Below are 11,162 nucleotides of genomic sequence, written 5' to 3'. Positions count from 1 at the left end.
GACGGCGGCCGCGGAGCCCCGGCCTGGGCGCCCGGCGCGCTCTCCGCCTCCGCGCTGGGGCCCCGGGCAGGGCCATCTTGCTTCTTCTCTTCGGGGCGCCGCTGGAGCCGGACCACCGAGTTGACCTCTGGTCCCACTGGACCTGACGTTTGCAAACTTCTGCAGGGTTTCCGTGCGTTGGGAGGCAGGGGCAGGGCTTGCTCAGGCCGGTGCCACCTTACAGGTGGCCTTTGGTCTCGGAAGAGGATTTTAAAAATGTCCCGGCCTCCCCGGCTCCGGCTGGGGATTTCTGTGTTCGCGTTGCTTGCAGGAAAAGAAAGGAGAGTGAATTCCGTAGAATGGAGAGCTCCAGGAAACAGAAAGGCAAGGGTCAAGCTGGTACTATGTAGTGCCTGGACATCTGAGGCAGCCCTCCTAATTAATGACTTTACCCACTGGGAATGCTTATTAGCTCTGTGTGGCTCATGACAGTGGTTCCGTGAAAATACACTCACCAGGCCCCAGCCCATTCGGGACCATTTCCTTAAGCTTAACTGGGGAATTTGGAGTAGGGATGCTATTTTTAAAATAGCGAGTGTTAGAAATCTTTTGACAACTTTAGCAAACTGCTTATATTGAATTAATAGACTCAACTAGGGCCCCCTTGGTGTAGTCAGTGTGCATGGTTACCCTTTGGTTTTAATTTCTTCAAGGGCTCTGTCTGTCTCTCTATGTGTGAGAGAGAGATTTGGGGAGCAGAGGCAGGATTTTGTTCTTTATATCCTTGCCATCTTCCCCATGAGATAATTGTAGTATACACACAGAACAGCGGTGTGTGTGTGTGGGGGGGGTGGCACGCTGGTGTCAGAGCTCAGCACACTCTTGTGCAGCCTTTAGGAGACTTCAGACGGAGACTGTTCATGGATGCCCCCAGTTTGCACAGCAGTATGCACAATATTCAGATGGAGTCGTGGATGGGTTTTCACACCACACCTAGCTTTACAGTCCAGGTGCTGGTGGGGGAAATGAAACTGCAAAGTGACAATTGAAGATCATGTCATTTGGCCCAAACAGGCAATTTAGAAAAGCCAGGCAAGTTTTGTTTTTGTTTCTTTCCCTTCTGGGCAGTAGGAGGTGACCGTTTGTAAAAGCTGTATACATTTTGTTCCAAAAAGAAAAAAAAAAATGGAGTATCTGTTGAGTACCAGGCAGAAGAAGGCAGTGATCTTGTGTGGTGGGTATTCAGAGAATGAATGAGAACGATAGAGCTTTCCTTCCGATGAGAATGGGAGCGAAGACAAGATGTAGGTAGATAAGAAAAGTTAGCATTTGAGAAAGTGCTGTGAAGCTGACAGCTGGGTACCAGGGAGGATGGATGGTCGGTCAGCTTCTCTGAGAAGATGATCAGGGAGCGCCTGCCAGGAAAGCTGACTATCCTGAGAGCATTCTCAGCAGAGAGAACAGTGGATGGGAACTTTCCCAGGCAGGAAAGCTCTGGGAGTGATGTAGGAACTCAAAGAAAGTGGTTGGTTGTGGTCAGGCATTCTTCTGATGTGCTTCATTCTCCTCCCTGCCCACCGGGTGTTGGTGCACACTATGCTAATCTTTCTAATACACCCCACTTTAAAGTGTAGCGGAGGGTGAGATCTTTTTTTTGGTTGTCTTCGGATTAATTTGTTTGTATCAGGACTGTGTCCATCCTTGATTGATTCGGTTCTATCTTGTTCTTGAACTTCTCTTGTTTACTTAGAATGAAGAGAAATTCTTGACATGCTCCAGATGTTGTCCAGCAGAATCCAGGTTCTGTTTGTTCTGGGGTGGTCCATCCTGACCTCCCGTCCTTCATCTGTCCAAGACCTTTCTTGGTTTTAGATTAGGTCATCAGAAGCTCCTGCTTCTGCTCTCAAAGTCTGCTTTTTTCTACCTGCCACCTCAGGAAACTACCATCCTGGCAGTTGCTAGGGACCATGCTCTTTCAATCAGCAGGATTCTGTGGTGGCACACATGGATTATATATCATTTAATAGATTTTGGCAGTTTTCTTAGATGGTAAGCTTTGCCAGGCGGTGAATAACCCTGCCCACCTTTTCATAGCTGGAAGCAAGGCTGGTGCAAGTTGTGAAGCATTGCTGTTTTAAATACCATGTTTGAGAGCCAGATCTCTGCTTCCTGGGTTTTAATCTCACCACAATTCACAATGTTTTGACCTTGTGCAAACTACTGAACTTCAGTCCCCGATTTCTCATTTGGAAAGAGGGAATGATCCTTTCCTCATAGGCGATAAGAGCAAGAAGGTGAAGCATCCATGTTTGCCATTGGTGCTGGCTGGCTCCAAGGTTATCGTTAGGTGGTGTGGCGTTGGTTGTGACTCATAGTGACCCTGTGTACAACCAGGGAACGCTTCCTGGTCCTGTACCCTCCAGCTATCAACCATGTTTTTGTAATGGTCTCATGGTTAGTCGATGAATCCCTGTTCCTTCATCATCTTCATTACAAGATCCTAGACTTCATTCTCACCTGTTGATTTCACCACAGTTTCATTACTAAGCATTTCCTTTAGGATCTTCCGGTTGAATGTTGTAATCAGATTCCAGAACTTCTCCCTTTTCTGCATCTGAGAATGCTCAAACGAATTGCAGTTTCAATGGAACAAAGTAGCAATCTAGCAGAAGTTGCGATGAATTTTGTAGGGGCCTGGCATGGGATTTAGAGTGAACACTGCTGTACGGCAGCCATCCGCAAACTTAGTTTCAGTTACATTTTATACTAACTGGTGGGACTTCGGTCTGGCCACAATTTTTCTTTCTTCCTTCTGCCCTTCAGATATTGAGGAATTGTTGCTAATTTGGTCATAACTCACACATCTGAGCATTTCATTCATCCCGACTCATTTGTCCCCTCATATTTAAACACATCTAACCTTTATAAGTTGAATGGTTTTATGCTTCGGTTTGTTGGTGACTAAAACCATAAAAAATGTAAATCTGCCTGCCAAGTTTGATAAATTAAAAAAAATGGCATTATGTAGAGTTTACATTTATGGGAGTAAAAAACCCACAATTGCATATTTGTCACATTTCTCTCTGATGTGTGACGATTTGCTGAAACTTGTGTAGTTAACTCTGTGTTCTGTTTTTTAGCAAATTTCTTATTCTTCCTCTCCATTTTTTTAACCTAATCAAGGAAAGTAGACTAATTTGTTTGGAGTCAGAGTGTTACTTGTTTTTAGGGTCTGCATATAATAATTGACTCCCTTATTTATACATAATTCATTTCTGTCTCCATGTCTGGGCGTTGAGAGATGGCCCTAATTATACAACCTAAAAAACTTTAATTCTGGAAAAAACAAAAAAAAAACAAAAAAAAACACACTTTAATTCTGGCTTAAAACAAGAAAGGAAAAGGAGCACTTAACACAAGCTCTCTAATTTGTTCTTTCTCTAATTTGGAGCCCCTAAGTACCCTTTAGGGGTAAGTGGATATGGTCCCCTTTCAAAGATAGAGAACTGGCACTTACATTAATTAAATAGCCCTATTGCAGTGGGTTTTCATCTGACCTGGTCGTTTTTTTGTTCTCCCTGCTCTGCTACCGGAGTTCATATGGGGTCTCCAGGCTCTGTGCCATTCCAGATGTTCAGGTCTGAGAGAAAAGTCGTCAGACAGAAGTGATGCAGATTCAGGAATCAAAGTGAGATTATTTTAAGTTTCAGTCAGAGGCTGGAAGCCATAAGCCACCAGCTACTTTGGAGGTTGGTTTTGGAGCCTGTAGCCTTCCTGATTCATCTTTAGGTCACAGAGCTCTAAATCCACTGGCGCACTTACTTACCCTGGTAGATTTTGAACCGCGAGGTGTTTTGATCGGGCTCCTGCAAGTAAATAGATGACTTGAAATGGGCATTGGCCGATGAACCCATTATAGATCGGACAGGCGATGGATTCCTCCTAATGCTGTAGTTAATATCTAAAAATAACTTATTTCAATTAAGAGTTAATTAAGAGTTAACCTAAGAGTTAATTTGTCATCTGGCAAAGTATCGTTCCCTGCTAGTGGACCTGGGAGGAGTCCTGGTGGCAAAGTGGTTTTAACACTGGGCTGCTAACTGGAAGGTCAGCAATTCAAAACCGCCAGCCGCTCCAAGGAAGAACTGTGAGACTTTCTGCTCATAGTTACAGTCTTAGAAACCCACAGGGACAGATCTGCCCTGTCCTACAGGGTCACTATGCATTGGCATCGGTTTGATGGTAGTGAGAGTGAGTGAGCCTGGCTTAGGTTCTGGTCCTTGGCTGGAATCTCCATGGGTCTCTTCACAGGCTTGGAAAGGTATGGAGCTAATGTATCCAATCATATAAAGAGAATCCAAAGATAGGGATTAATAATAAGATGGGCCTAGTGTGTGACTCCCTAGTGAAATGGAACATTGACTCATGATGGGTAGTTAAGACTCAAGATGGGCCTTTTGAAAGAAGAAAGCAATTACATCATACACAGCTTGATTCTCCATGAAAGACACCTCATCCCCCACACAGGGAAGATGATCAATGTGGATGTCACAGCAACTTGGTCAAGCTGTGCTTATTTCATCTCACCCGAAAATTGCTACAGCAAAATTTTAAAAAGAGAAACAGGCACAGTGTTGCTAGATATAGCTCTGACATATTTATATATATATCTGCTATATCCATGCCTATTCATTGCCTGACTTTGAGACACACACACACACACACACACACACACACACACACACACACACGGCTACTCTGATACAATTACATATTTGCCAGTATTCCTGAGATCAGAACTGGGTGGCTGTCAGGGATTTCCATGTTTTGGAATGTAAAATAAAGCCCCCAGGGTACCCAGTTGGCTCTAGGTTGTGCTGTGGCAGAAGTGTCCAGCGTGCCCCAAGTGATGTGTGGAATCTTTCCCGTTCTTTGGAGATTGAAAGGAGAGGGAGTGACTGGTTTTGTGTAGGTTAAGCTGGTTTGGTGAACACCTGCTGAAGCAGAGGGGACACCACAACCGTGTTTACCTGTGGGAGGGAGCAGGAACAGAAACGAGTATGATCATCATAATCCGATCCATCCGTGCTCTTTGTGGGACAGTTACCTTCACAAAACACCTTTTGATGTTAATTTGTTTGATGAATGAGGAAATTGAGGGTCATTGAAGTTAAGTCCTTGCCCACAGTCATATAGTTATTATGATACTGTGGCATTCATTCACACAACTACAGAGTTCCTAAAGTAGGCTGTGGCTGTGGGAAGGGAACCAGAGGTGGCTTAATGAATGCTGAGGTGGGAAGAATTTAGTTAGTAGTTAGAACGCCCTGGATGGTTCCTTATGTTGCAACCTGGAGCTAGTGAATCTGGGGGCACTCTTTTAACCTTGAAAAAGATGAAGTAAGGAAATAAACTCAAACTCTCTATCCCCAAGTTCATTCCAACTCATAGCAAGCCTATGGAACTGTCCCTGTGCGTTCTGGAAACCAACTTTTGATGGAAGCACGAAGCCTCTTCTTTCACCTGTGGAGAACTCCAGAGCGAACTGCTGGTCTTGCAGGTAGCAGCCTAGTGCGAAGCCCACCGTGCCTATCCCCTGGGGCTCCTGAAGTAAGGACTAGGACTGGAAATGCATCTAAAGCAGCAGGAAGCCATTTTTGAGGAGCTTTAAGTGAAAATGCAAATTTAGGACAAGTAAATCCGTAGACGCTACAACCTCAGTGACATACAATGAGTAACTTTGCAATTTTAAGGCACATGCCAAAATGTTGAGGTTGAAAATGGAGGGCGGTAGAAAACCAGATGCTTCATGTTTGTGGTCTAAGGAAGGCTTGATAGAATGGTCTGTGGTTCTGACCCAGGCAATTCCAATTCCCGTCTCCTTAATAGGGGCTCATACTGCAGTTTATAACTCAGTCTCACCAACAAGCATCCAGGTGGTTCACGAAACTGTGGAACTACTGAGGAGGTGAGAAACCATTTAAGCTCCTCCCCTGTACGCTTCCTCCCTCTACTCCTTTTCAACGCAGGGAAAAGCACCTGCAAAACTAATTATTCTAGCAAAACGCCGTATTTTAAAAAAATCATTTTATTGGGGGCTCGTACAACTCTTACCACAATCCATACATCCATCCATTGTCTCAAGTACATTTGTACATGTGTTGCCATCATCGTTTTCAAAACATTTTCTACTTGAGCTCTTGGTATCAGCTCCTCATTTTTTCCCCTCCTTCCCTCATTAACTCTTGATAATTTACAAATTATTATTTTTCATGTCTTGCACTGTCCTGCTGGAGAAAAATTATTCTTTCTATTATAAGGATTAATAGCCTTGGAAATCCACAGGAGCAGTTCAACTCTGTCTTATATGGTGGCGATGAGTCGGAACTGACTCAAGGGGAGTGTTAGGCAGGGTTCTCTAGAGAAATAAAACCAGGATACTTATAATTAAAAAAAAAAAATATATATATATATATAATATATGATAAGTTTGTATAGTGAGAAGGAATACAACAGCTCATTAGTCCACACAGCAGTGCAGAGGGCTCAATTCAATTCACTTTCGCCCAACAGTTAATATACTGGAAGCCTTTGAACTCCTGCCACTGATGGTCCAAGGTCAAGGAAGATACAGCGGAATCTGCCCTGAGGCAAGACTAGGAGAGCTGGCTGCAGGCAGCAGACACAGCAGGGTGATAGCTAGCAGCAGGGAGATGAGAAGTAGAGGCCAGTAGTGCAAGTGGGGGAGCATAGAGAAGCAGGTCCTGATGGAGCCTCAAGCTCTACTGATGCATGGCAAGGCTACATGATCCATGGGTTGGCTTGGCCCACAGGCAGTGCAGCACATGGTTGAGGCAGAGAACTGGGCCAGCCAGCAACAAGTTGGTCTGATCAGGGAGAAAGAAGGAGGCCAGCCTTGGAAAGCCATTTATCTCAGTAGCCCTCCAGTCACGCTGTAATCTGGTTGACAGGCTAACCTCTGCCCACATGTGCCTGTGGGAGCCAAGTTGGCACAGAAAACCTAACCATCAGAGGGAGTGAGATGCCTGTAGATTGAATTAAGAGGGTCAGAATGAAGAGGAACTGTAGGAAGGAAGGCTGAAGAGAGAAGGTGAGAGAGACTCAGAAAAAGACCAGCCAACCAACCAACAAAACAGCCCCATAGCTTTAATTTCTTTTGTAGGTTTGCTAACACTCTGCCTTACGTAGATCAATACTTATTCCTGGGGGCATAAGCACATTTTCTTGGGGCCAAGTAAAATGAAAAATACTGGGAATTCCAATACTACGCTTTAGGGAAATTGAAGTGGAGGACCATCAAAATTAAGTCCTAGGATACAGATAGCTCACCAGGATAAAAAAAGAGTGAGGCACCTAAGACTTTCAAAACCACCTGGTTGTTGTCAACAGATGTGTGGCACTGTGGGTTAGGTGTTGGGTCGATAAGCACAAGGTGGGTGTAAACTCTAGAAGTCGGAGGTGACTTGATGGCAGTGGGATCAACAGATGTAACCAACATCATGTACTCCCAGTGGGTGGAGAGACAGAATTGAGGAGTGAAGGGAGATATCAAACTTGAATGCATGTGAATAAGTGGGAATTACAGCGTAGCCAGATTTTTCTTTTTTTAAGTCAAGAACACTGGATGTTTTTCTCACTACTTATTTCCCATCATCCTTCTTTTCATGGATGAAATTGGTGGTGGGTCTCCTCTGACCCCGCTTGCCCCACTAGTGAATGAACTAGTCCAGCAATATAGTACTTTCCCAAACCTGTAATTTGAAGGAAACAAAAACTCCGACCTTTGTAGATCTCGTGCATATATTTCTCTCTAACACTCTTTTTCTTCTGGTAGTTTAGAGATTTAGAAAGATTTAGCTAAAATAACTGTCTTTCTGATTTAGTTGATTTCATTTTTTAAAAAAATTATAAAATTACATGTATAAAGGTGAACCATTTGTGTTCTAGTTACTTTAGCTATTGCTTGCCATTGAACTCTGAGCCAGTTACCAGATCTTCTCAACATGAGAGAGGATGGGTGCAGGGAGAGATGTTTGAGGCCTCCGACTTCCTCGTAATAAAAAGAGCTAGCATGTACCATCAGAGGAGCCTTGTGGCATAGTGAGTTAGGAGTTGACTGCCACCTGCAAAACCTTAGCTCAAAACCACCTGCCACTTGGAAATACGCAGAGGCCATTCTAACCTGTCCTACAGGGTTGCTGGGGGTTGGAATTGACTCAATAGCAATGGATTTGGTTTTGGCTTTTGAATATTTATTAAAGCCTGTGAGAGCCGCCACTGGACGCAGCTGTCTTGGTTTTGCCTACTTTGGTAAGTTTTCTGCCTTTGACAGGGCGCAGTCTTACCTAGTACGTTTTCCTTCTCTGACAGACTCTGCTTTTGCAGGTCTTTCTGCCACGGAGGCAGTTCTGACTCACAGCTGCGCTACCAAGGGCTTCCAAGACTGTAAATCTGTGTGGGAGCAGACAGCTTCATGTTTCTCCCGAGGAGTGGCTGCTGGGTTTAAACCACTGACTCTGTGGTTAGTAACCGGATGTCTAACCTACAGTGCCACATGGTGTACTCTTGTTAGCTATTGAGAATAGCTACTTGCATTTGTTTTAAGATATGAGGGCTTTTTTTAGCCCACCATGACTTTTTTTTTTCATTCTTAGTCCCTCTATGCCCTGCCAGTGGGATGCAGTGGGAGAATTTGTAGATGACTTTTCTAGGGTTTCTGAAGTGTAACCCATGCTCCCTGGTGCTTTCAGTCCCTCTGCTGCTTCTAGTGAGCCACTTCTCTTTCCTTTACCCTTGCTTGGTGCCTGGCTGGCTACGTTGCCTGGCTGCCTATTGGTAGCAGAGACTTTCGGATCGGATGGCAGAGGTACCTGTGAGTATCCTCTGAGTTCTGTTCCTTGTGCTCATTTGGTGGGGCGGCATATTGAGGTACAGTGATAGAGAGCCAGGCCCTGTACCCCTAACCTGAGTTTTACCCCAGGTACCGTATATACGCGTGTATAAGCCCAGTTTTTCCAGCACATTTTTAATGCCGTTTTTTGTGGTAAAATTAGGTGCCGCAGCTGATATTCGGGTTGGCTTATATTCAAGTCTATACGGTATTTCTTTCCGTGAAATCTCTCTACCCATACTTCCTCCTGTTCAAGTGATTAGGTAGTTCGGTAGTGGGCTGAGCCTGAGAAGGTGAAGAGAAAGGGTACCTTTGTGCCCATCTAGCTATGCCAGCAGTTTTTACTTGTAGTCTACGTACTTACAGTACAGGTAATGTTTACCTCGGAATCAAGCATTTTGATAGTCCGGTGGACAGACTATTGGAACATATGCTTTCTCCAGTCTTGGCTACTTTTCCCCCTACAAGTTTTTAGTTTTTACTTCCTACAAGTTTTGATTTAATCTATATAAACAAAATCTTGGGTGATACTCATTTGAAATATATTTCCCTTGTCGCACTAGTAAGTAAACATAGGTAGATGCTAAGAAAAGCAGATACTAACCCAGTAAACTAGAGGGTGGAATGATATTTTGAGAGTACTGTAGTTTTAAATGTCTTGTTTTACTGGTGCCTTTTATAAGATGTCACACCTGCATATAGTGCATTCAAAGGCATAACCAGGTTCACTTGGATTTGGTTTGTGCTTTTCCTGTTTATAGAGAGAATTTGTTGGTTACTCTCTTAGAGCTTCTAAAGTCTGTTTACTTTATCATTTCCTAGGAACTTGCCTTTTCTTTCAGGCCCACTGTAGAGGGAGAACTGCATCTCTATCATTTGACGTTAGCAAATTGACCGGGGAAATGTTGCTGTATAGGTGTTTAGATTTCACAGTTTACCAACTACTAAACTACTGAATCATGGTTAGTAATTCATTGGCGGTATAAATCGTGTAACCCGTTACGGATTTGTAGGTTGAAGAAATGGAAACAATGGAGCGGATTATAGAAAGTTACTTGAAACTTCCAAGGGCTGGCAGGCATTAGCAGCCTTGCTAATAGCCGTGGAAAATAAAAATTTAGACAGTGTAACTGATAATTCTGTTCCAGCTCATCTGAAGGAACTGAGTTCTTAAAGCAAGCCCATGTTATAGTTGTCAGTGTAATTGTGGGGTAATGTGGTTTGAACTGTTTTTGAATTCGTTTTATTCAAAATGTAATATTAAAAACGTAATGTCATGTTCTAATTTTGGTTTGTTTGATTTGCAGTAAATGAACTGGAACTTATCTCTTTTACTTTAGGCTTTCAGATAAACTTCTGTGAAAAGGCACAAAGTAAGCTACAAATTTTACGATACTATGCTACTTAATGTTATTTTTTTTCATATCCATCTTGGTATTGGGAATGTGTCCACTCTTGTTTCAACTAACCACACATGACAATTTTACATTAAAAGAGCTTCCATTTTTCATTCTTTTTGTCCAAATGCACACACAAAAATAATGTTACAACATTTTGAATTGTGAATTGTTCTTGTTTTCACATAAAGTCAAACAATTGAAATGGTAGAAAGCTGTATATAGCTATTCAGACTTAACGATCATTTGAACCATGAACTGAGAAAAGTTTACTTTTAAGATTTTAGTGCAAAATGTCTGGTATACTCAGATCTCATGCTTTAAGATGAATTCATTTTAAAACATGCATTTATATATTTTTTTCCTTAAAGCAAAACTATCCCCCCTCAACCGTCCTGTATAAGGACACCAGTATTCAAAGAATGCAGAATAGATTTTTTATTTAAAAGCTACGTTTATAAAGCTAAAATAAAGGCAATTTAAGCTTAAATTTCATCTGTATAAAATGCATTTAAAAAAATCATCCTAATTCAAATATTAACTCTCCAGTTACTGAAAATACCCCAAATAAACTGTAACTAGTTTTCCCATCCACTTCTTATTTGCACATAGATTAGGGAAGGATGTTGTATCCTGATGTGTATCAACTGAATAGTTCACAGGGGTGGAAACAGAAACCGCTGGGGAAAACATTTCTGCTACGTTCTTTAACACTTTTCCATAGAATCAGAATGCTTTTAATTTCCATCAGTTGACCACTGTGACTGCCTTTGGAACGTAGTTGCCAGAGTTTATTTTTGAATGGTTCACCTATGATAAAAATATATAGTAAATATAGAGGCAAGCCTTTCCGAATTAGGATTAAAAAGTTTTGA

The 11,162-nt window shown here is 42.7% G+C and overlaps 1 protein-coding gene across 1 annotated transcript in view; it reads right to left on the bottom strand.

The window, feature by feature from the left end:
• Positions 1-3,893, bottom strand: part of LOC101650149 (zinc finger protein 271-like) — a 49,835-nt gene extending 45,942 nt beyond the window's left edge. The window contains exons 1-2 of the mRNA XM_045293289.1: positions 3,802-3,893; positions 24-303 (exon numbers count right to left, since the gene is read on the bottom strand). Coding sequence (XP_045149224.1) covers positions 24-303; positions 3,802-3,893 — 372 coding nt within the window. The remainder of the gene's footprint in view (positions 1-23; positions 304-3,801) is intronic.
• Between the last annotated feature and the right edge of the window lie 7,269 nt (positions 3,894-11,162).

Source organism: Echinops telfairi, unplaced genomic scaffold (assembly GCF_000313985.2).
Source record: "Echinops telfairi isolate 266 unplaced genomic scaffold, ASM31398v2 ScPeMD7_2010;HRSCAF=2546, whole genome shotgun sequence".
NCBI classification, from domain to species: domain Eukaryota; kingdom Metazoa; phylum Chordata; class Mammalia; order Afrosoricida; family Tenrecidae; genus Echinops; species Echinops telfairi.
This window is presented reverse-complemented; position numbering and strand designations above follow the sequence as displayed.